We start from the raw sequence: 26,215 nt of genomic DNA, 5'->3' as shown, positions 1-26,215 counted from the left end.
TCACCTGGAAGGGATCCGGGCAGTCTCCAGGCACCAGTGGCAGGAGAATACACACAGTTCAATGTAGGAGGGAAGGGTTTGGAAGCTTTCACTCTCCGCCTCCTTCTCTTCTGCCTACCAGACCTTGCCGGTAGCTTCTGCTCTGCTCCACATCCATCCCTCCACCAGTCAGTACTGGGCTGAAAAGGATCTGGGCTTATGCTCTCTGCTCTGTGGCTCCCCTTCGTGTCTCACCTTCTTCTCTGGGCTCGCAGATTGCCAACACTTAGGGATCCTCTGCTGGTCTCAGCCATGTACCCTGCCTGTACCAGTGCTGGGTCTGGTCCACTGCTTCCTCCCAGTGCTTGGGATTCACGTAGGGATCCTCTGCCCGACTCAGCGTTGCATCCTCCCTTCTGGTGTCCAAAGAGCAACTGACCATTCTTGCTCAACATCCTTCCTTTTATACACCAGGTAAATGTTAACAGGCTGCAGGTGTTAAGTCAGGGTTGGGTCTGCCTGACCTTGCATGACTCAATTAGTGGTACAGCCTATTGTCAAGGTGTGACAGTCTGTTTTCTGTTTCCGAAGTGGTTTTTCCTGGGTAATCCTTATAATCTTGGTCCCTCTCTTCGTTGTCTGTCCTTGGGTATTTCATTAGGGGAATGGGATTATGGGAATTGTGGTCTTCTACAAAAAAGGACAGATGTTGTAGATTTTTCTCAGGAAAAGGGATTTGAATGGAGGGTTGTTGAAATGTGGGTTTCGAGGAAAGTGGGGTGAAACTCATGTTGGAATTTAGGGATGGTCTTTGTTTTCCCTGGTGGTTTCACCTTTTTCTTACAGAAAGGTACTGTGGTATGATAGGACTCTGCTGACAATATTCCATGACAACTGAGGGGTTGTCGGGTAGGGGTGTATCGGAACGGGAAGAATACCATGTCTCGCCCGGGGGCGCGTCTCCCATAGTCCCCAAGGACCCCCTGCCCAGGTGATCCTCCCTTGCTTGTATGCCCACAGGGTTGGGATCCAAGAGCGATGGCCCTCCGCAGGGCCACTGGAACAAAGGATCCCGGGAATAGCATGGGAAAAACAATTTGGGTTTCTCACATGGTCCACCTGCACTCCATTTTCTATCCTGGAGTGCAGGTGAGCAGAGATCCCCTTCTATTTGTGTCCCCTCTTCCAGCCTTGATGGTGCCTTTTTTTCTGCCTCCCTTTTCGTGCTCCTGTGCCCATTTCTCCCCTCTCCTTCCCACTTTCCCTGTTGCCTGTTCTTCCCTTCCCTTAGCCCTTCCCCTAGCCCTCGCCCATTGGCTGCCAACCTCGCCACTTGCAAGTTTTATTTCATTATGTTGGCCTGCCTGCACTCCCATTTTCCATCCTGGAGTGCAGGTGAGTGGAGACACCCTTCTCTTTGTGTCTCCCTGTCACCCCTTTCAGCCTTACCTTGCTGGTGCCTTTTTTCTGCCTCCTTTTTCACGCACATGTGCTTGTTTCTCCCCTCTTCTTCCTGCTTACCCTGCTGTCCGTTCTTCCCGCCCCCATTAGCCGCCAACATCACCACTTGCGAGTTTCTTTCATTGTGTTGGCCCACCTGCACTCCATTTTCCATCCTGGAGTGCCGGTGAACGGAGACCCCCTTCTCTTTGTGTCCCCCCCTTCCAGCCTGGCCTTGCTGGTGCCTTTTTTCTGCCTCCTTTTCTGTACTCCTGTGCTTGTTTCTCCCCACTTCTTCCCTCCCCTTAACCCTCCCTCCACCCCATTGGTCCCCAACCTCCACTTTAGTACAGCCCCCAGGGCTGCCCAACTGCTCGTGCAGTCCCTGAGGCAAAGGGCATCTCCTACTGTAGCAGCTCCAGATTGTGTTTGGCTGTGTTCGCCAGTGGAGCATGCAGCGCAGCCATCAACCAGCATCGACTGACAAAGTAGGGAATGTGCGGGCCGGGGGAACAGCCATTATTGCTCCTTATCAAACTGTCTAACCTCTCGTATTACTCCTTTTACCAATGATTTAGTCTGATGTACTTTCGCCCAAAATTGTATGTTGTCCATCACAGGAACTTGGGCCCTTCCAGAGTACTTGCATCTTGTGTTTATGCTATTCTGCTGTATGCTTGAAACCTAGGCTTTTCCCTGTATCCTGGACACTTGATTCTAGATGGTTGATTTGCTGTTGTGTTGAAGTTGCTTTGTGCTTATTGCTCTCTTGCTTTCTGGCCTCTCTTGGCCCCCCTCCCACTTCCCTCTTACTCTCCTCTTCTCTCCCACATCACCTGGCGAGGTCGCTGGACGTCTCCGCTCTGGGAGAGTCTCATCCAACAGGTGAATCCCTGCTCCTCCAGAACTTCTACGACAACTTTGCCTCTGTTGCTCCATCCTTGGCGGACTATGCTATTACCCCTTGGCTCTGGGCTCCTTCCCGCTTCTCCTCAAGCACTCCCTCGTTCACCCTCTCCTCTTTAGTGCAAGCAAACCTGTTCACTTGCACTCTTTGTTCCCTTCTCTTCCCTCCTGCCTTAGCATTACCTTAGCACTACCCTCCCTCACCATCCTGCACGTCTCCTGCTCCCCATCTGCCCTCCTTTCTGTTACCGCACTTGCACGCACCGAATTGTCCCACGAACTAGTAGGAACGTTTTTGTTGGTCTTGTTCCCTGCTCATCCCATCCTACACCGCCCCCCTCTCCGTTCTCTTTTCCCCTCCTCCCCCATCCCCTTTTTCTGTTATGGCACTTGCATGCTCTGGATTGTTTCACGGCCTAGTAGGGACGTTATTGTTTGCCTTCTTCCCTGTACATCCCCATCCTACACTTCCCCTCCTCCCCTCTTTTCTGTTACTGCACTTGCAAACACCGAATCGTCTCACTACCTAGTAGGAACATTGTTTATCTTCTTCCCTGTTCATCCCCTATCTTCACCTCCCCCATCCCCTCCCTTCCACTGCACCCTGGTTATGGCACTTGCACACTCCGAATGTTTCAAGACATAGTTGAAATGTTGTTTTCTCCCTGTGCCCAACCTCTCTTGTCTTGATGCGCCTTGAAACATCATTTGGCTGTATAGGCGCATTATGAATGCCCAATAAATATAATAAAAATAGTGAAAGTCACAAGAAAGCATGGTTAATCGAAGAAGCACGAGTAGGGGAGAGGGACAGGAGAGAGGTCTTCACATCATCAAGGTAAGGGGCAAGAGATTACTGCCTGAATTTCCTCTCGGTCATTGAAGAGGGGAGAGGAGTAGTAGAAGGTGGAGGGACTGAGTTCTTAAAGTGAACAATGGAGTGATCAGAGAGAGAGGGGTCCATGGTGAGGTCAGAGGAGGAGAGTGAACATGAGAGACAGACTGTGTCAAGAGATCCCACCGAAGTAGGAAGGCTGGTTGTGGTGGGATCAGAGGGAGTGGTCAGGTAGGCGGGAGTTAAGTTTAAGACAGGTGGCTGCAGAGGGCGTGAGAAGGTTAAAGGCCCCCAGAAGCAGGTCTAAACCTATATTTCAGCAACAGTCTGACCGGAAGAGCTGCCTTCCTCTGCATTCTGCTTTTGGATCTCCACATTCCCCCTACTTCTATACAGCTTTGGCCTGTTCAGCACTCTCATTTCCCCTTCACCCCCAAATAAGGCTCTGATGGTCCATTGATAAGGCGGCCTCCCTACTTTAAAGTGAGCAGCACTTGCTAATTTTGCAAGATGCTTGCTAACACCTTGGCCCAACAACCAAGGACCAGAAGCCCTGTCTGCCGCACAATTTAAAAGTGCACAGCATCCTTTTTTTTTTGTTTTAGTTTTTGGTCATCGCCCCTCTCGCACCCCTGCCCACCACCCCATACAAATAAATGCAGACTCGCCAAGGGGGCAAAATGATAATCCTATCCCTGTGGTTGAAGGATTACATGGTTAACTGTCAACTTTGCCCCCGTGTACTCTGCGCCTATGAATCAAGGAGAAGGGTCAGAACGGGGAAGAAGTTTAGCGGACCAGGGGGGCGATGTAGAGTCAGAACAGGAGAGGAGTAGAAGGGAGGAATTGAATAGTAGCATATTCAAATGAGAAGAGGTGATGTCAGACGGGGGTAGTGTTGAGGGCTTATTGAAGGCTGCAGAGGAACTTTGTACTGACACCATGAAAGGCAGTACAGTGGGTGTTCCAGTGCGCAGGCTTAAGTCTGGGAGAAGTTCTTCTAGGTAGGAAAAACATGCTCAAAAACTGTTCGTGATCGGTTTTTAGTGCAGGCCGAGGTAAGGGCATGTGACTTTCCTCACCCCATGTGTCCTTTTAAAGTGACTTAAGGTGACACTGTTGCCTTTTTAAACTGTTGTTTTTCGCTTTAAGAAACTTGTCACATGTACATTGTAGCAGAAAGTTGCAACCTAGTTGTGTCTCTGTGTTCACATGTGTAATGTGTTCCTTTTCTGCACTGTTACAGGTCAGCAAGGCGAAAACCGAGTCACGCTGGTGTTTTTCCTCGGAGGAGTGACCTATGCTGAGATCGCAGCTCTGCGCTTCCTGTCTCAGATGGAGGATAGTGGGACAGAGTATATCATCGCCACTACCAAGCTGATCAACGGGACCAGTTGGATCAAATCCATTATGGAGAAACTGGAGGCCGCACCTTTCTAGATTCCGGTGACAAACTGAAGCGTTGCTTTCCTGATCGTAAGATTGCTCTGTTGGGCTCTCGCTCGCCAGTGTAGCGAGTAAGGGCCATAGGCAGACTCCCGACTTAAGCAAGTGGTGGTTTCGTGCCCTGGAGAGGTGTACGGAGCTGGAGGAACAGTCCTGGACTGGCAAACAGTCTCTTGCTACCGATATTCTGCCTAGGTTATGGTACAGGCGTGGGGCAATTAGTGCTGTATGCCCTGATGTGCACCCAGGAACTACTCAGGTTGCCTGTTCCTCGTTTATAATCTCACTGACGTTGATTATTGGCTGCAGAGATCACATGGACCTTTCAAAAAGGCTGTTTTGCAAAGTGGATTATCAACTGTATCTATGCACTTAGATGAACTTGTTAGGTTGGCAACAGCATAATATGCTTTGCCCCACCTGTCTGGTCTTAAGGTGGGACGGCTGTGTAAGAAGCGCATCAATGATGATATTTTTCAGCAGTGTTACCGGTAGCAACTACAATTTTGCCTTGATGGATTCGTGCTCGTCAAAATGGAAAACATATTGCCGCTAAAAGTTGTCTTGTATTGGTCTGTGGACATTTTCGTTTTTACATAATGTCAAACTGCACATTTGTCGGACCATGGAAGGAATAAAACAGAAAATGTAAACAAGCTTCTATTATTATTATTATTATTATTATTATTATTGTAGAATGCATGTTTGTATTAATCTCTTGGCATCAAATAACTGCAGCAGATGTATCAAAATGGCGAGCAATTTACTTTGCATGCAGCAATCGGTCGGTTTTCTATATATATATATATATATATTTCTTGTTTTGTATAGCGCTTAATACAGCCTTCCCGGAGTGTCAACCCTGCATGGAGCAGAGAAGGACTCTTTTGAGAGGGTAAAAGGGGGTGAGGTTGGAAGAGGAATCTGTGTGTGACGAGAAACTGGACAAGCAAAGGAGAGCCGTAAGTTGGGGACTGGTACAGAGGGGTCTCAGACAGTAGTTCTTTCTTTTTTGTGTTTGTACTGGGGCATGCAAGGTCGGACTTTGATTTGGGAAACAATGGAGTGCTTTACAAGTCGTAGGGAGAAGTACACAGTGAGGAAAACAGATACAAGGGAGTGGGGACAGTGGGCAATTTGGCATCAAGGGATCAACTGGGCGGAGCAGATTGCCCAGAGTCGGGTTAGGTGGGAAGTGGAGGGTGAGTGGACATGGATGTTGGGAATGAACCATCCCTCTCATCACACCCCTCCTCCCCCCACATTATCTAATGCCTTTAATTGTTTAGGTAGATGGGACAGAGGATGTGCCCCTCATACCAGTGTTTGAATGTTCAGGGTAATGTTCCATATTGTAAATTACATAGCCATTTCTCTTATCCTTCCCGGGGCCTACACAATATCCTGCAGACTGCTGCTACTGTGTCCTACTCCTAATGAGGGTTCATCAGCAGAATCTGTAACAGCAATGAGGCAGGCCTGGTGTCAACCACACTGTACAAACTCCAGGTCGTCTCTTTATGCCAGTGCCTTTTCCTTGCCCAGATCTGGTAAGTATCTTTGACAGGGAGTCACACTGCGTATAGGTACTTGGCACAGCCTTGAAAATTGAGGAGTTATTCATCAGTTGGGTTGCTGTTCGCTCACAGTACATCACAGTAGATACTTGTTGAATGTGGTCTATTGTATGAATAACATACATTTTGGATATCAAATCCAACATTGTTTGATGGAAGCATTTTCAAGGACCCACGGCAAACTGCAAGACCGAAGGCTAATATTGAATTCTAAGATCTACTCTGTTTTATTTTGGAAAATTCTCCAGACTTGAAGACCTGGTTGGCACACGGTTGTTGGTCTTCCGTGTGCACTATTGGACTGGTTTTCTGCCCGATATAACCTGCCTCGAAATGTACATTTGATAAATGTTCAGCAAGTATGTGCCACGTTAAGAAAAATTTAACATTGGGGTTTCTTCCTGCACCCAAGAGGCCAGCTACATAGCACTTTAGTTCAAGATTTGCAGACTGACTTGGTGCCTGATTTAGTCTGGTTCTAGGAGTTCATGTCTTCTTTGGGATACCAAATTGCTGTTCTGAGTTTTTCATTCTCTAGATTGGTGCGCCTCTGTGATTCGTTAAGATGCAGTTAAGTTTATAAGTGACACCCCTCTTCAATTTATTTTTCATTTTTTGTTTTCATTTGTAGAGCACCTAAACCCTCTTTTGCAGACCAGTTGTATTTATGCACACACTTGATTCATACAGGGGTTATAACAGTAATACATTGGGAGTTGACATACAGTTAGGAGAGAGAACAGGACATTCAGGACATGGGGTGCATGCAGGGTGACATCCTGGTCGGTGAACGTTTAGGCAAAGAGACAGGTTTTCAAGGATTTTCGGAAGGCTCAGTATCAATTCTAGCATTCAATGCTAGCTGGCATCCTTCTTTTCTGGCCAGGTTACTTCATCAACGCTAAATGATATAGAGGTTGGAGCTATTACATTGCAAATGACGAATGGTGTGAAATGCCCTAGTGAGAAGTGACTAAACGTCTACATTCAGAATGGAAGTTGGGGCATACATAGTACTTGTAGGGCACAAAATGTGCACTGTATACCAGCCATTGGCTAATGAAATTTGACTCTTGGCAAGTAAGAAATGGTGTTCAGTGTATATGTACAGAATTGAGGTGGCAATTGCTTTTTATGATTGGCTCATAGCTTGCAACTTTCATTGTTGCATCCTGGTGCTTGCATATAAAAACCTCTATGAAGGCCTTCCTGATGGAGATCATGCGAAGAAACGCACATTTAACATGGGAAGCTCACTTGATGATCATGTTGGGTGACAAATAGCATTACTAACAGGCAGTGGACCCCTTTTTGCCTAACTGTTAATATTGGGAAATACCAGATGGTGGTGTGCTGAGCTCCCCTCCTAACCTGCCCAAAAGAAACTCGCTCAACCTGTTGCCCATGTTTATGGTTATGTGAGTGGACCCACAACACCACAGGTGATTAAAAGAGACGATGACATAAATGCGAATCCTCGTTGAGAACCGAGGAAAGAGGCTGACTAGCAGCGCTGGCCAGAACGTTGAGGGTCTCTGCAACAGCCGAGGCAAGAGACTGAGTAGTACTGGCTCAAGATGAAGAGAGCCGAGAAGAAAGGCTGATGCCCAGCGCTGGCTGAGCAGCAAAAAGAACAAACCAGAGACTGGGAGAAAGTACACCTACTGAGAGACCGAAGTAAGTTAGCTTTCAACTCTCAAGGCCTCCAAAATCCTTGTTGGTACCCAAAGCTTACATATCTGATGGTGATGCTGTAAGCGGTCGAAGCACAAGGTAACCCGAAAAGGAAGGTGGAAAATTGCAAAGTACGCCATTAAGGAAGGGAGTGTCAGTGCTCGTTACCACTCTGGCGAACAGGTGAGGAGACCACCAGTGAGTGACTATGGAGGAGTTGTGTGCAACCCACCATATTTCCACAGTGGTGCAAGGGTCGGTGGCTCCTAAAATACTCCGAAAGTGGTCGCGAAACCAACACCAGTGAACACTGTGAGAGCATGAGAAGAAATGCAGCTACATTCTGGAACCTCGGTGGTAAAGTTCCCAACCGTTTACCAACCTTCAGTAAATATGGAGACTGGGAGAGACCCACACAGCGTTCTGGCACGTAGGAGGAGGTTTCTCAGTGCTCAGCAAGAATAAATGACCATTGCGAGAAAAGAGCAGTGGGGTGGGTTCTGCATTCTCGAACCGTGAGTGTAAGGGTTGCTTTGGCTGTAGTGCGGGTTGTTTTCTTTCCTCACAAACCTTTCCATCATTTGTACACAGTCAAAGCCATAAAATGAACACGAGGCGTTGTGCCCAACTCTGCGTCCCCGGGCCTAGAAGCACTGATGCAAGTCTTCATGTCAAGCCTGCCTGCCTAGCTCATAAGATCACCCTTTTTGTAAAGCGCCCACTTGCACTGGTGGAGGGACTTCAGGAAACGTGGAATAAGGCTACTCCAGTGCCAAGACATACTGCCCCATAGCACCCTGGCGTCCAGACATGCACAGGCTCTGTGTTTGCTTTTAGACCTGTATATGATCGCTATGTTGTCCTGCAAAGCTGCATGATATGACACCTGTGACTCGGGCATCACTGCAGGATAGGCGCTCTTGACAAAACTGATCTCAGATCCAGTGGTTGTGCTGGGTCCCATTCCTTGAGACATTTGTTCTGTGGGTACCAGTCCATATTGCACTCCAGATCAGCAGAGTTCATTGGTGGCTACTGTCCAGTCTGCTAGTGCTTGGGCTAAGCATCTATAGGGGGCATGTTTAAGATAGAACTCTTAATTAAGTTATTCTGAGATGGTGGCTTAAACATTTTTTGGGGGGCTAGTGGGGTTGGTGCAGGCTGCTGGCTATTAAGTTGTGGCGTTCTTTTTAATTGAATGTCTGGAGAAATACTGAAGACCCTACCTGCCTCATGCACAGTTATATAAAAAAGTTCAGTTAAATCCTTTAGCCTGTGTTGAGGGTCAGGGGCGAGTCCAGCGCCTAATGGTTAGGTTACTGTCTGACCACACTTCAAGCTTTTGTATAGTTCCTCAGAGAACCATGTAGCACTGCGCTTTAAACAGTTACTAATTCATTCTAATTTTGATCTTATAGTCTTCACAGATCGTAATATCTCCTTAACGTATTTTCTTTTCTTTGTTTAAAAACATTGAATTGGAAGCTCCTTTTACACATTGTGTGTTAGCAAAGACGTGACAGAACATACGAACATGAATTCCAGGCACCCAGCACTATCATTTGTCTATGTGCTTTAATATAGTGGCGAGCATGTGTGTTTAGGTGTATCAGGGATGCATGATGGCTCTTGAATTGAGGGTACTTGTATTTGAGTGAGCTGCCATTTTTAAATGAGGCTTACTTGAATATATTTGAGGGGGGATTTGGTGTGAATGAGTTTGTGGTCATTTCGATGCAGATGTGATGTCATCTTTTACAACACCGTCGAGCTACTGGATGGGAATCCGGAGAGGTAACTACTTAGCCGCCACACTGGACACAATAGGACCAGGGACCGGCATAGATCCCTTCTATTCCAGACCTAATGTTGGAAAGGAGAGTAAGTCTTCCCACACCCCTAAGCTATTCCGAATGAGAAACAAACTGTAAACCGCACACCAAGGGAGCAGGGGGCAGGGGTATACACACAAGAGTGTCTGATTTACATACATTAGGAGCTATATAGTAGAGGAGAGTGTAAACGCCATCTTGCTTATTGACAGCCATTTTTGTAACTAGTCCCAAGCATGGCCGAAAGCACCAAACGTGTTAGTAGTAGGTTTGCATGGCCCATGCAGACATAACCCTCACCACGAGTAAGCTTCAGCGAGTTGCAAGCCTGCATTGTCTCAGTCTGTCCGACTTAGCGACCCGGAAAGAATGTGCTCTGCAAGGCCACGAGAAGGGGACAGAGCACCTCTTGGCAGTTACCATTCCACTATACAGATAGCATGACCTCTTGGCGCCAACACCCCACATGTTGGAGTTAAGCCTGTCTATGCTTTGATTGCGAGACCCCCACATACCCCAGTGCCAGCCATACCATGGAAGGGAGCAGGTGGAGGAGAGGAGCGAGTGTCAAGGTGGGACTGGTGACATCCAGGTACGTGGCATACAGCCTAACCTTCATTTGCGCAGAGCAGGTTTCCGCTGTGTCCATATAGTCGAGGCATGCAACGGCCCTAGCAGCCGCCCACTACCCCGTCAATATCCCGTACCACCCCTCTGGCCTGTAAAGACAGGTTCTTTGAAAGGTTCCTCGGGCTCATGAAATCTCCTCGGATGGGGGTCATCCTCAGGGATGCCATTAGGGACGTGCTCCCGTCAATGGCTCCAGTGGTGCAGGTCCCAGTGCAGCCCCTGCTGCCCTCTCCGCCCCCCAGCCAATAGCGCAGGCAGTTGCGTAGCAGCCTCCGCCGCAGCCCCGGTCTCCACACCCCAGCCCCGATCTCCACACTACAGCCCCGATCTCCACTCCCCAGCCTTCGGCTCCCAGCACCCCTCCACTGGTGCCGGAACAACTGGACCCCCAGGTGGACACAGATGGGGAGGAGGATCCCGACACACCATTGTGATGCCCTCTCTGTTTTCCTGGATCAAATTGTTTGCCTTCCCTGCCTGACTCACACCCCATTGGTTGCCTAGCCCTTCATTGCCCAATCGGAGCAAACGGGAGGCGGCAGTCAGCTAAATCTACAAAAGCCCACCTCTAAGGCCCCTGTCAGCTTCCTGTCTGCTGACAGGCCACTAAATGAGACTACTGTCTCTGCCACAGCCCTACCCTCCCTGAGGCTGCTACATCTGGACTATTGGACTCTTACCACATTCTGCATGGGTTAGTTTCCTCCCTCTTATGTACTCAACTGAAGCTGTTTCCATACTCACCTTTACCATCTCACTCGCATCTTAAATTTCCTTACCCACTGGGCCCTCATTTAACTGGAAAGTCAAACATGGGTGTGTTTTGCTTTTAACTGGAAAGTCAAACCTGGTGTTTTTTATTTTGCATTTAACTTTGGCCATTGATTGTAACCTGCTAGCCCAGTGACTGTTCTATACTGTTGTACTTGCTTATTCCTCCCTTTGCCTCCTCTCCTCCCATGCATGGCGCTTTCTGTTTCTCCCATCTATTCTAACTGCTTCTCTATCAACTGTCCTTCCCTTCTCCCTAAGTCTGGAAAGACATTTAAAAAGGATATCTTGGCCTCAAACCCTGGTCTCCTTATTGCTGATACCTATACCAGCGCCTCCTCTTCCAGACAGAACCTCACGGACATCCTCTTTGTTGTTCTTTCGCCGGATCTATGGACCCCCTATATGATCTCTGTGCTCTGTCCTGTCTCCTCCTCTCCCATTAACTGTGGCACTCGCTGGGAAGTCCTCATGGCTTCATTCGACTCCTCCAGAGTCATCCTTAATGTCTACCTAAACGGCACTGTCATGGTCCAAGGTCCTCTGGCCAATCTCCTCCTCTTCGATAGGCGGTTCCCTCGCCTCATCAACTTCCTTTCATCTCCGGCTGTCCCAACCTCTCATTCCTTGGCTACCTTCACGATTCTTCCCTCCTCCTCTGCCCCTTTTCAGGGTACCTTCACAACTCAGCAGGGCGTACCTCTTATTTTTACCCCTCCCGGAAAGGTTTTTAAGGCCGGCAACCTTCTTCAGCTTGCCACCCTCAACTCTCGCTCTGCTGTCAAACACTCCTGACATCTGTCGCCTCGTTGAAGAACTGGACCTTGATGTCCTCGGTCTCACGGAGACATGCTTCACAGCCACCTCTGTCACTAGTTTTGACACTCTCCTCCCTGATGGTTACAAGATCTTCTCCGCACCCAGATCCACCTGGCCCAGAGGGGGTGTAACCCTGATCTTTCCAGAGTGGATTCCTGCCACTATCATTCCCACTCACTTACTCCTCTTTCGAATGCCTTGTCTGCAGGCTCTGAATCTCTACTCTACTCTCTACCGCCACACCCCCCCGGGCAAATCACCTCTTTTCTTTTTGAGTGGGCTGACCTCTCCTCCCTCCTGACCTCTACTACTCAACTCCTCCTCCTTTGTGACCTCAACATCCACCTCGATTCCCCCTGTCCCTCATCTCTGCTCTTTCGTGACCTCTGCGATTCCCTCTTCATTTCTATCCTCCCCTCTGGCCCGACGCACTCTGCAGGACACACACTCGATGTCCTGATCTCCTCTGTCCTCCCCCTCTCTATCCCTCTGTCCAGTCCTCTCTCCTGGAGTGACCACTGCCTTCTCTCCTCTCATTTCTCACTCTCTTCCCCCCCCAAGCCAAGCTCACCCCAACACTGCCACCTACCTTCTTGGACATCCGACCTATGAAGCGTGCCTCAGTTGAGGCTTTCGCTGCTACCTTCTCTCCCCCTCTCCTCCTCTGGCTGACTCACACCCAGACACAACCCTGTCCCTTCTCTACTCTTCCATTTCTGATACTCTTGATGCTCTTGCACTGGTCATGAGGAGCCACTTGAAGTCCAAAGCCAAGTGTATTTCCTGGTATGACTCGAACCTAGCTACACTTAAACGTAAGTGTAGGGTGGCTGAGAGGAAATGGAGGGCTTCTTGTTCATCCTCTGACAAACTGGCCTGTCGCCTGCTCCAATGGCAATACCGACTCTCTGTCCGCACCAAGAAGAGAGTCCACATTCAAGCCCGTGTCTCTGTGGCATCTAACAACTCGGCTGAACTCTTAAAAATCTGCAAGGAGCTTGCCAACCCTGTTGCAGACTCTACCCCTCCTCTGACCTCCCAAGCTCTCTGCAAGCTCTCATTTTATCTCAAAAACATCTTGTCCACCCTCTCCTCCTTACCCCTTCTATTCCCCCTCAGTCTGTGCTTGGTAACCCCCCTTTAACCACCTCCATCCCTCCTTCTCTTCCTTTCCTCTCTTCTCCCCTGATGAGGTTGCTAGACAAGTCCGATCTATGAAAGCCTCATCAAAACTGGTTCATCCCTGTTCCTCTAAAACCATCAAGGACCACATAGACACCCTTGCTCCGGCCCTTGCCGATTTTAGCAACCATTCCTTTGCTTCAGGATCCTTCCCATCCCCTCTGAAACACTCCCTTGCGCATCCTCTTCTCAAGAAACCCACAGCTGATCCTTCCTGCCTAACTATTGCCCCATCTCCATTACTCCCTTTCTGGGCAAACGCCTGGAAAAGCTGGCCATCTCTCAGCTTAACCGTCATTCTGATTCTGTTGGCTGTCTCCACGACCACCAGTTTGGTGTCAGAGCAGCCAGAAGCACGGAAACTGCTCTCCTGAACATCAGTGAAGATCTGCTCTACAACCTTAACTCTTAACATTCCCTCTGTCCTCATCCTACTCTATCTCTCTTCTGCCTTCGACACAGTCAACCATACCATCCTGCTCAACTGTCTCCGTGAGAACTTGGATATCATTGATCAGGCTCAGGTCTGGCTGACCTCTTTCTTCTCTGATCGACCCTCCCAGGTTCAACTGGGGTCCTTCCTATCTTCTATCTTCCTCTCTACCTGTGGTGTTCCCCAGGGGCCTAACCTCTCACCCTGGCTTTTCAACCAATACCTGGCAACTCTCGCCCACTGCATTGCCATTCTATGCTCAAATTTCCATTCCATTTTCAGCTGCCCTCGGCCACCTCCTCTCCCTCCCTCATCTCTGATTGCCTAACTGTGATTCAAGACTGGTGTGCCGCCAATGATCTTTGTCTGAATGCCAGCAAGACAGAGATCCTCCACATCTGCAACCATTCTCCATCCTTTCCCCTCTCTCTCTGGCCGGCCTCGCTTGGCCCTTCTCCTATCCCCACCTGTGTGGCTAAGAACCTCTGGGTCATCTTTGACTCCACACTTTCCTTCTGCGCCCACATCTCTGAGGTCTGTAAAAAGTCCTACTGCACTTCCTCAGAGGTACTCTTCCTTTCCTTTCCTTCCCCCAGAAGCTCACTGTCTCCCAAGCTCTGATTCTCTCTAGGTTGGACCATTGTAACAGTCTCTTTCTAAATCTACTTGCCTCTACTCTGCGCCTTCTGCAACTAATCCAGAACAGGACTGTGAGACTTGTCCTTTGCCTCAAGCCCTGGGATCGTATCTCTCCAGCTCTGAAATCTCTCCATTGGCTCCCAGTGGATGCAAGGATTACATTTAAAACCCTCTGCATTGTCCACAAGGCTTTCTGGGGCCTGGGTCCAAAATACCTCCAGCTATCCCTCCACAAATACCTCACCTCTCAAGCTCTTCGCTCCTCTAACTCCCTCAGGGTCAGTCGTTTCTCAAAGAAACGAGCTGGGGGGTAGATCTATCTTCGGCTGGGGCCTCCCTCTGGAACAGCCTCCCTGCCACTCTAAAACTTGAGGAGAACCATCTCCGGTTCCGGAAGCACCTCAAGACCTTCCTCTTTGCATCTGCCTTTGCTCCCCCTCTCCCTTGCTGATCTGCTCTCTCTTGGCACTGTGCACCTGGCCACTCTATGTCCCCTTGGCCCAGGTACCTGCTCATCCTGCCACCCTTCTGCACACCTCTCAGCCCACCCCTTGCACTGGGGACTGTATCTGTACCGATACAGACGCACACCCCCCCCTTTTTCTTCTTTTTATGCACTTACTGGCTGCACTACCCCGGTTTATTGCTCCGTTATCTATTTTATTTGTATTTATTATTATTTATCTATTCCGCACTTTCCACTCTCCTCCTTCCATGCACTTTTCCCCCTTCCCCCTTTCCCATGCACTTGCACATTCTCAATGTCACTGGGCCTAGTAAGAACCTTGTTTTGTTCTCCCCTGTTCCCCTCCCCTCCCTTGCCTTGTCGCGCTCTGAAACACTTGTGTACGAGCGCGTTACAAATAAAATATCATATCGTCAGCCAAGGCCTTCCACGAACGTCTTGCAGGCTGGCAGAGTACTTTGGCCTTCCTCAACCCGAGGTTCAGCAACCAGCAGAGGGGTTGCTCGCTGAGGTCCTCATGCTACGCCCCGCGGCTAGAACGGGGATTCCGATGCAGAAGGACGTTGTCACCTTGGCCAAAAAGGGGTGGCTCAAGCCCCAGTTGGTCCAGCTGGTCAATCGACACCTGGACGCCAAGTACAGGCAGATGGAGGGGGTTACACTCTTGCTGTCGGCCTATCCTCAGCTACACTCTTCAGTGATTGCTGCGGCATCACTCTACTCCAAGCCTCAGTCGTCCTCTGCCTCCTCGTCAGCGGCACTGCTAGGCAAGGAACAGAAGATCTTGGAGGTGTACGGGAAGAAGCTTTAGTCGTATGCCTCACTGCTTCTTCGTCAAGACAACGCGGATGCCATGCTGGCGGCCGTTAACCAGAGGCTTTGGCGGGAAATTGCGGATTTCCTCCCAGAGCTTCCGGCGCAGAGCTGATCACGATTCAAGGCGGAACTGGCAGAGGCCAAGATGGTGGCACAAGACATAATGGAGTCCACTGTGGATCACATTGACACCTCTGGCCGGGCCATCTGCATTGCCACGGACATGAGCAGAAAGGCCTGGCTTCGTGCTAAGTTCAACCCGGATGTCCAGGATCGCATTTTGGACCTGCCGTTAGAAGGGGTGACCTCTTTCACTCCTCCATGGATGAAGAGCTGGATAAAAAGAAAAACAGCTCACAAACGGCAAAGTCTTTATCCTCACAAAGGCAATGCCCAAAACGTACACCCAGTCACAGCAGCGCTCGGACAAGGGGCGTACATACGGAGGGTTCCACGGCTTCCAAGAGAGGAGGTCCAGGCAGCCGGACCGTTCGCCGACACATCGGCACAAGCAACAAAAAGGGGGGTTAGGGGGTAGTTGGGGCTTTTTCCAGTCCCCTTCTGCGCAACAGCCTCAGAGGGAAAGAAGGCATGATGCCCCCTCGGGTCCACGTGTCTCCGGTGGGGGGGCAGGCTTGCTCTGCATGCACACTTCTGGCGCCAGAATTTTGTGGACCCCTGGATCCTCTCTGTAGTATCCACGGGGTACTGCCTACCTATCCCTGCCTCTCCTCCCTCCTCTCCCAGAGGTTGGGACAGCAACTCTTTTGACGGAGATCCGATCGATTGTTGAGAGCCAGGCAGTGGAGAAAGTCCCCGCCGCCCACTGAGGCTTGGGCTTCTACTCCAGGATTTTCACCATTCAGAAAAAGAACCAGGCGGGCCTGAGAGTTGTGCTGTACCGATCCACCCTCGGCCTCTACCTACCTCTACAAAAATTCAAGATGGTTACGCCAGCGCTCATAGTGGAGACATTGTGCAAGGGAGACTGGATGTGCTCCCTGGATCTGAAGGACGTGTACCTACACGTCCCGATTTGGCAGCCTCATCGTTCTTTTCTACGATTCAGAATCATTGGCTACCATTTCCAATACAAGGTGCTTTTCTTCGGCCTCAACTCAGCCCCCAGAGTTTTTATCAGACTGATGAATACAGTGGCGGCCCTTCCCAGGGCCACCACATTTACCCGTACCTTGACGACTGGCTTGTTAGGGCAACATCCGGAAGCAGTGCACCACACTTGTGACGCTCTTATGAGCACCCTCCACGTTCTGGGCTTTTCGCTCAATCTCAAGAAGTCACAGCTGCAGCCTACGCAGAGACTGACTTTCCTGGGGTTCATCTGGGACACAGACTCCGAGAGAGTTTTCTCCTCGGAGGACAAGATCACAGCTATCAGAAGGGCCACCTCTCAATTCCTCAGCAGAGAAGCGACAAAGGCCTGGTGGTACCAACACCTACGGGGTCTCATGGCAGCTATTGGCTGTCCCCCATATGAGACTCAGGATGAGGAGGATACAGCTGCACTTCGCACCATCATGGAACCTGAAGTGGGGCTCTCAGGCAGAGATGATCATCGTTCCTCCTTCTCTTCACCCAGACCTCACATGGTGGTCCAGGGACTGCATCATGCGGATGGGCAAGCCCTTCAGGCAGCCGACCCCACAGCTCACCATCACTACAGACTCCTCTCTCGAGGGCTGGGAAGCTACTCTGGACAACCACAGCATCCATGGACTCTGGACCCGGCAGGAGTACCACATCAATTGGCTGGAACTAAAGGCCATCTGGCTAGCGCTCTCTTCCTTCTAGTTATTGGGGGCAAGGTCATCCTCATCCAGACAGACAACTCCACCAGCATGTTCTATGTCAACAAGCAGGGAGGTACCAGATCCCCTGCGCTGTTCAGACTAGCAGTCAGCATGTGGGAATGGGCCCTGCAGAACATCTACCTCGGGGCCGTCCACCTTCTGGGGAATCCAACTTGGAGGTGGACAGCCTCAGCAGACTGTGAGTGGGCAATTACGAGTGGCAATTGAACAACCAGGTGCTGCAGGAGATCTTCAGCAGATGGGGCACCCCAGGTGGACCTCTCTGCCTCCTGGGACAAGAAGTGCCAACAGTTTGCATCCTGGCAGGGACAAGGCCATGGTTCCCTGGGTGATGCATTTCAGATTCAGTGGAACGGCATGACAGCATAAGCCTTCCCACCCACACCGCTGATCCACAGGGTGATATGCAAGATAAAGGAGTCTTGCCACCTCAGAGTCATTCTGATAGCTCCATGGTGGCCAGCCAGGCCATGGTTCTCGGAGCTGCTCAGCCTCTTGGACAGGCCCCCCCATTCACCTTTCGACGGGCCCAGCACATCTTCTGGCGCAATGGGGGGGCAGGGTCATCCACTTGTGCCACAGAAACTAGCCCTCACTGCGTGGTTCCTGAGCAGGTCACGCTAGGGCAGCTCAGCCTATCACAGGCTAACCTTGAAATCATACAGGGTGCAAGGAGCAAGTTTACCAGGACCCAGTATAAGAGTAAGTGGAACAGGTTCTGTCACTGGGCAGCCTCGTAGGAGATCGACCCCCTTGCATGTACGTTGGACGACGTGCTCTCCTTCTCTGCGCACCTCGCCAACTCAGGCGTGCAGGTGGACACTTGCCGCACTTATTTGGTGGCCATAGGACCCTGCAGAAATTCGGAGGAAGAGGTCTTTTCCTCTTCCAACCAGATAGTCAAGAAGCATTTGACAGGTCTCGCCAGACTCTACCCGCCCATAAAGAGGCCACACCCGGTGTGGGATCTCAACGTAGTGTTGGACGCCCTGGTGCACAAACCATTCGAGCCAATGGCATCCGCGGACATCAGGCTGGTCACCATTAAGGCGGCCTTGCTAGTTGGCCTCATTTTGGCTCGTAGAGTCAGCAAAATACAGGCGCTAATCGCCTCAGAGCTCTATACTACTACTTTTCACAAGGATAAGGTAGTCCTGCGGACACACCCAGCGTTTCTACCTAAGGTAACTTCCGCTTTCCATCTAAACAAGGAAGTAGTGCTGCCTACGTTCTTTGCTGAACCAAAGGACGACGCTCCGAGGGCTCTGCACTGCCTCGATGTCAGGTGTGCCCTAAAATTCTACTTGGACAGGACCAAGGCCTTTCGCGTATCGGACGCACTGTTGGTCACATTCGGCGGGCCAAGGCCTTGGTATCAGGCATCCAAGGCCTCTATAGCGCGATGGGTGGTCTCGGCCATCAAGGAAGCATCTGAGGGACACCATAAGCCACTTCTGACAAACATGCACGCCCATGCGGTCAGAGCCAAGGCCACCGCCATCGCATTCCAACAGCAGGCCCTGTGGCAAGTTCTAAGCAGGACGGCCACCTGGACCACCCCTTTGGCTTTCTGCAAGCATTACTGTTTGGACGCCGGGTCTACATCAGACGCGGCTTTTAGTGAGGCGGTTCTTAAAAACCTGTTTGTTTAAGGAGGGTCTCCTCTCCACCCTGGGGCTACACTCAGTTGTAATCGCCCATGCAGTATGGAGGAAAGGGAATGGGACGTAAGAGTAATTATAAGTTACTCGCCGTAGTTACTAATGTTCTCTTAGTTCTTAGTCCCCTTTCCTCCATACGTCCCACCACCCTCCCCCCTAATAAAACTGGTGTCATTAGGCAGTGTTAATCTATTGTCGACGCGTCTATGGGTACTGATGTGTGGCGCCGGAGGGCAGAGTCAGGGCAGCGCATGTTCCCAGGGCCACACCCTGCGTGCCTATAAATTTAAAGGGGAAGAAGGTTTTTTATGGTGAAAAAGGTTGTTTCCCATCCCTAGGAAGGGACGCCCATGCAGTATGGAGGAAAGGGTACTAGTCACTATGGTGAGAAACTTGTAGTTACTCACCATAGTATGGCCACAGCTGCGACTACCTCCCACTCAAAATCAACCTCTCTCCCAACACGAGTCTGGTTCTCCACATCGTCTACCGCCTCCCTGGGCCTACCACAGACTTCCATGACTCCCTCATCGACTCCCTCTCTGTCAACCTGAAAAAGACATCTAAAGTCCTACTCACTGGTGACCTCAACCTCGGCCTCAATGACCCTAATGACGCCCACGCAGCCACCCTAGATAAAGCCCTATCCACCTTAGGATTCGCGCAAGCCATCGCCCAGTCCACGCATTCCAAAGGACGCTCACTGGACTTGGTCTCCCACCACAACTGTCTATCACACATTACTGAGAACTCTCCCATCCCGTGGTCCGACCACCACTACATCCAATTTGATCTTGACGCATCTAAAGAGCCCCCCCCCTTCCGACTACCCCCTTCCCTCCAGGCCTCTCCAGAAGTTCCTGCCAGCTCACGGCTGAAAACATTATTCCATTCCTTAATGTACCTGCACTCCAGTCTCCCTTCTCGCAGGACCCTGAAATCCTTGCCAGCTCCTTCAAGCTAGCCATTACCCAAGCTGTCGACTCTACTGCTCCCCTCACTCTCAGGAAAGCCAAGCACACTAATGCCTGGTTCTCCCAAGATCTGCTCCATATGTGTGCTAATAAACGTGCCGCCCTTGCAGCTTGGAAAGCCAAACCTAATGATACTACCAAACTAACCTTCAAGACCATCTCCAAAGACTACAAATCTGCCATAATCCAAGCCAAAGCCAACTCCTTCAACACAAGGATAGCTAACGCCAAATCCGGCACAAAGGAAATCTTCGCCATTTTCAGGGAGCTAGAAACACCATCCACCCCGCCATCCACCCTCTTGATGGATGAAAAATGGTGTAATGACATCCAATCCGCCATGCTCAACAAACTAAATACCCTGTAAACGAAAATCCTAGCTCACCAAAAGGCCCTAACCCTTCTGATTGCTTCCCAAAACAGTCATCAGAACAAGGGGACTACAACTAACCCCTCTCCGGTATTCAACTTCAAGGACGTTACTGAATACGAAGTCATCTCCCTCCTAAAAACTATTAAACCGTCCAACTGCAAGGGCGACGCCTGTCCTGCTCAGCTCATCAAGGACTGCGGCACAACCCTCGGCCCCTTCCTGACAGCCTTTATCAATGCCTCCTTCCAATCAGACCTTGTCCCGTCTGACCTCCAAAGAGGCCTGGGTTCGACCACTCCTTAAAAAGCCATCCCTTGACCCCTCAGTACCAGGTAACTACAGGCCTATTACCACGGTCCCCTTCCTGCTTAAATTTCTCGACAAAGCAGCATACCTGCAAGTCCAAAAATTCCTTCTGGGCCTTTGGCAGTCTGGCTTCAGGCCTCGACATGGGACCGAAACGGCCTTACTTGACCTGAAAAATCAAATGGACGATATCAGAAACCTGCGCTCCTTCTGCTCCTTGACTTATCCGCCGCATTCGACCTTGTCGACCACAACACACTTTGCCACCACCTCTCCATTGCAGCCAACTTCTCCCCCAAAGCGTGTGCGTGGATCACTTCGTTTCTGCAGGAACGGGCCATGAAAGTCTTCTCCGACTCGGCATGTGCCTCTCCCAGCAACATTAAATGTGGAGTACCCCAGGGGTCATGCATCGCACCCACCCTCTACAACCTATTTACTAGGCCCCTCTTTAACCTTCTCGACACCTTGGGCATCTCTTACACTAACTACGCTGATGAAACACAGGTGATTATCCCTCTTACAGGTGACTACGAGGCAGACAGGATCACCCTTAACTCCATCTACTGCACCATCCAAGCCTGGATGGCAGAAAATTGGCTGTGCCTCAACAGCGACAAAACTGAGCTCTTACTCATTGGGTCACCAACCATCCTGGGTAACCTTGACAAGAAATATCGCTCCTTCACCATCGATAATATACCCATCGAAGTGTCCCACACAGTTAAGGCGCTCGGAGTCTCACTTGACTCAAACCTCACCATGAACAGGCAGGTCAACGCCATTGCATCCTCATCGGCCTACTACTCTAAACTGCTCAATGCAGCAAGACCCTTCCTAAACACGCAGAACTGCCTTATGATTGCCAGGGCCACTATCGGTTCAAGACTGGACTATTGTAATGCTCTCCTCGGAGGCACATCCAGCAAAAACATTGCCAAAGTCCAGCTTGTCCAAAACAATGCACTTAGGGCCGCCACAGGATTTCTGAAAAAGGATCACATATCGCACCTTAGGAGACAGGTGCACTGGCTTCCCGTTAAACAGAGTTATCTTCAAAATCCTCTCCATTACCCACAAATGCCTCCATGATCTAGTGCCCCCCCTACATCTCCCAGCGCATTTCCATGCCCACTTCCACCAGGCCGTCTAGGCTAGCATACACCAACCTGATTACCAAGCCCAAAACATGCAGAGTGCGTGCTGGAGGCTCTAGTTTCCCAGCTATCGCTGCCGCCCACTGGAATGCACTCCCCACTCACATCAGGGCTATCAACTCCCACCTGGCGTTCCGCAAAGCCATCAAAACCAGTCTGTTTGTCTGAAATGTTCCTGCCTAGCATTTGCTTGGTCCTCAACTGTAACCTATGTCTGCCTAATGTACCTGCAACTTACCGCTTTATATGTAACTAAGTAATCGCATGCTCCAAAGTCGTATTCTTGCCTACTTACACCTTCTTGAAAAAGCGCCTTAATGCCGGTGGGCTGTAGTACGCTATACAAATGTAAAAAAATAAAAATAAATAAAAAATAATTTATCCTATTTTTTGTACTATTATATAGTGAGCAATCAGGTGAGATATTGTAACTTGCGAACAATGGAAATTTACCCCAAACCAAAACCAGCCGTAGCACATGCAGCAAATAAAATAAAGGTACTCCTTCAAAGTACACTCTCCGTGCTTTTCGTTGGCAGCTCTATACAGACTTATGTATGATTCTATCATGTATTATTTCTAATGTGCATAGCATTGGATGGGCTATTTATTTTTGAACCTGCATATGCCGGAGACTGTGCTAGAAGTATCTACATATTGGTAATTAGACTTTTTCAATAATCTGGAAGGTAACTAGCAATCGAGACACTGGTGCAGGCATGTGCACGTCTCCTAAGCACCAAAAAAGAACAAGCATTGTCACAATCCAAGGTTTTGGCGTTTGTAGTTCTGCATTGCATTTTAAATAGATGGGCATGAATGTGCATCGGCCCCATAAATGGCTGGTTATCACGTGTCTATTATGTGAGCTGTTAGCCACTGCTGGCTGACGAAATGCTTCTAAGTTTCACATTAACAGCTGAGGGACCAAACCTGTAGCTTCCACAGACCACCATGGGGGTCCATAAAATGTTTTTGAACTTTGTCTAGCAGTCATGGCATCATAAATGATGTTAAACCATTCCTTTAAGCCCCAGTTCCACAGTTGTAAATTATGTCCAACAGCAAAGCAGTGTAACCCCTAACAATCGAATAGGATGTTACCACTCCCAAATAATTACAAACATACTTGTCATACTCCTACGTCCCGTCCCTTTCCTCCATCCTTAAGTGGTGATGCATTAATGCTGCACTGGTTTCTGGGCTGAATTGGAAGATAGAAGGAAGATGGAAAAGGTGTTCGAGGTTGACTGCGACAAAAACAGTTGAATGCGAAGTTACCAAATGAGGGAGAACAAGCATTCAGATAGAGAAATGAGGTAAAAAAAAAAAAGCAAATGACAAACCAGAATACAGCAGGAGAGGAACAAGCGCTCAACAAAAATGTGAATCTTTTCAATTTCAGTGAAAGCGTACTCATGCGCACGAGCCTTGAATCCATATTTGCATGCGCAACACATTCCTGAATGAGCAAGACTGAAAAATACCAAGCATCGTCTTCTACTCAAATCCCTTCATCTTACTTTGTTGCGGTCAAGAGCTTCATGCAGAAATGTCTCTGCCACGTAGTCTTATTGGAGCTTGCTCTGTTGCTACATGTGCTGCAAGTGTTTTGTGTTATTACTATTATATAGTTTTATAGCGCAATCCTAGCTCAGGAGCAACAGAGTGCTGTATGTGTCAAAGAGAAAACATTGGTAGGGAGAATTGAATAAGTCATCAAGTAAACATTAGCAATTATCACAGCAGAATACATGGATGGGGTATGTGAACAAGATAGCTGGAATCTAGGTTACACCAAGGTGGTGTTGGAAAAGCCAGGCCTTCAGTTCTTTCCTAACCTGAAGGACACATGGCGCACTCCGAATTGCCACTGGGATATAGTTCCTTAAGACCAGAGCGAGATTTGTTTCATAGTTTTCTACATGTAAGCCAGTCTAGTTTCCAGTCTACTGCTGGTCTTACTGTGAGATGACCGTGTGTGACCAGATATTTTTTAGTCTGGTCATCAGATAGTCGGCTGCACTGGGGTGGTGGGGTGGATGCCTTGTAGTTGAAGCATGTGGTTTTGAGCCAGATCCTAGCTGTGATTCGGAGCAAGTGTCATTTATGCAAGGTAAGGGTGGTGTGGTCAAAATTCCTAGAAGTAGTGATAACCCCCAGCATGGTGGACCACTTTTAGAGAGGCGAGATGAGAAGTTGGGAGCTCTGCAAGGAGGCTATTAGCCCTGTCAATATGTGAGATCACTAAGGCCTGTTAAAGTCCTAGACCTGGAGGAAGGGCTTGATCTTGCACAGCAGAGATCTGATGCCAAGACGTTTAAGCCTTTTTTTGCAGCGTGTTGTTGGATGGATAGCCTGCAATTTTGCCTAGTGAGTGAGACTACGGTTCAACCCATCCAAGTGCATTTCATCTATCATCCTCCTTTGAGTGGGTTCCAGTTTGGGGTTTGGATCCCTGTCCTACAACTACCTATGCTTGTAAATGCAATGCAGGAAGGAAGCTTTCCCTCCTGCTAGCAGTACTGTATATCGATTTTGTTGGTAGGAAGCATGCACGGATGTTATATGTAATGGACCTGTTGTGAAAGGTATGCTTGCCTTAACTTTTCTGTGGATGAGAATGTGTACTGTTGCTGTTTGTGCTGGATCAAAGTTGAATGATGTTTGCAGTGCCACAATCTGCTCTGTGTAATGTAAGAAGGAAGCTTGCATTGCTCTGTGATGGGCCTATTTTGTGGGAGGGAAGTTCACACTGCCAATAGCTACTATACCTCTTCAACTAGTGAAGTGTATATTGTTGCCATCTTTGATTTACCTGTTCAGTTAATGTGCAGGAGGTTTTCGCTGTTGACATGGTTTGCCCAGTCTACCCTACAAGGATCAAGAGGGGTAGGAAATCCACAGAACCTCATGTTCGCTCATAATAGACCACTATTTAGGTTTCGGCTTTAGAGACCTAAACAGAAATTATGCCACCTGAAAAGGTAAGTAAATAATTTCTGGTGTTTTATTTCTATTTATTTTTTTATTTATTTATTGAATATAGTTCAAATTACATCAACTGTTTCAATTTATAAGAAATAGAAAAGTCCATAAACATCAAATCCAAGTAGAAATAAGATTCACAAAATGCTAAAATATCATCATACAAATTTATCGGAAAGAGATAAGCAAAGGACCCTTTTTTTTTTAACTTCATTCCATATTCAAGGCTTTTAAAAAATTGATGATTGCAATTCTTATGCTCATACATTCAGTGGCTGCCAAGGCGATCCATCTATTTCTAGGATCAATTTGTGCAAAATACGCAAAGTGGTTAACAAAGTGCAATTTTCTTAAAATGGAAAGTGCAGGACAGTTCAATAATAAGTGTTGTAGAGTTTCTACAATCGTTATATTTTTGCAAAACCTACACCAGTTGAGGTCAGAGGGAATTTGCTTTCTTCTTGTTTTAACCTCACGGGTGGGCCAGATGTTGAACCGCAAACGAAGAATGGCCGTTCTTATAGCAGCATATGGTGCTTAGAGTCAAAGTCTTTGTAGGTTAAACACTGAGTTCTAGTGTCAATCCAGTCCATCATATACACCTTCTTCTTTGCTTGCTCTGGATGAAATACAAGAAGCTCAAGTGATATATCAGCGTTCGCCATGATTGATAAAATGTTTGTAGACCAATGTCTCGGAAATTCTTCTACCGAGCTCAGCAAATAGCTAGAGATGGAAGATAGTGTGGAATTATCACATGTGGATAACAAGCATTCGCCAAATAAGGAACATAAACGCCAGTTGTATAAGGCAGTTAAAGAGGTTAATCCCAATTCATAGCGTATCAACACACCAGGAATACACTGTGGAAGATGTAAAGTTGCACGCCAAAACTTAGCTTCTAATAAATTGAGAAAACCTGGGGGAACAATTAACGTTTCTAAACCATAAAGGATGGTTGCTACAACATTCTGGTTCCAATATGTGATGACAGCTTTGATAGAGAATTTGCCATATTTGGAAAGAATTACTCGTGTTTGACATATTGCCGTGACTAGCTTGTGTTTAATTTTGTTCAGGTGCGAGTCTAGCGTTGGACAACCATCGAAAATTAGGCCCAAATAAATGTAAATTGGTACCATCTTTATGGGTATTCCCTCAATTTGCCATTCTAACAAGTGTTTGCGTAAACCTTTAGGAACATCCATGACAATTTGCGTTTTCCCAGTGTTTACTACTAGTTCATTTTCTTTAAAATAGGAACATAGTGCTGAAAAGAGATTACGTATACCACTGGGAGTTTTAGACACTAAAACAAGATCATCCGCATACCACAAGGCACAAATTTTTACACCGTTCAGTTTAGGATCATCAGTTGTTATTTTGCTAAAGATCCAGCGTACATCATTAATAAAGAAATTGAACAGGGCGGATGCTAAAATGCACCCCTGTTTCAGCCCTCTAAATGTTGGAACTGGG

At 48.6% G+C, this 26,215-nt stretch overlaps 2 protein-coding genes across 2 annotated transcripts in view; both read left to right on the top strand.

The window, feature by feature from the left end:
• VPS33A (VPS33A core subunit of CORVET and HOPS complexes) overlaps positions 1 to 5,262 on the top strand; it is a 285,704-nt gene extending 280,442 nt beyond the window's left edge. Inside the window, exon 13 of the mRNA XM_069619602.1 lies at positions 4,407 to 5,262. Within this exon, the coding sequence (XP_069475703.1) occupies positions 4,407 to 4,600 (194 nt within the window). The 3' untranslated portion in view covers positions 4,601 to 5,262. The remainder of the gene's footprint in view (positions 1 to 4,406) is intronic.
• Positions 5,263 to 5,443: 181 nt separating this feature from the next.
• Positions 5,444 to 26,215, top strand: part of LOC138492457 (uncharacterized) — a 177,993-nt gene continuing 157,221 nt past the window's right edge. The window contains exon 1 of the mRNA XM_069619601.1: positions 5,444 to 5,568. The gene's annotated coding sequence lies outside the window, so the exon portion shown is untranslated. The remainder of the gene's footprint in view (positions 5,569 to 26,215) is intronic.

The sequence above is a fragment of the Ambystoma mexicanum genome, chromosome 10, assembly GCF_040938575.1.
Source record: "Ambystoma mexicanum isolate Mex_15411 chromosome 10, UKY_AmexF1_1, whole genome shotgun sequence".
Taxonomy (NCBI): Eukaryota; Metazoa; Chordata; class Amphibia; order Caudata; family Ambystomatidae; genus Ambystoma; species Ambystoma mexicanum.
This window is presented reverse-complemented; position numbering and strand designations above follow the sequence as displayed.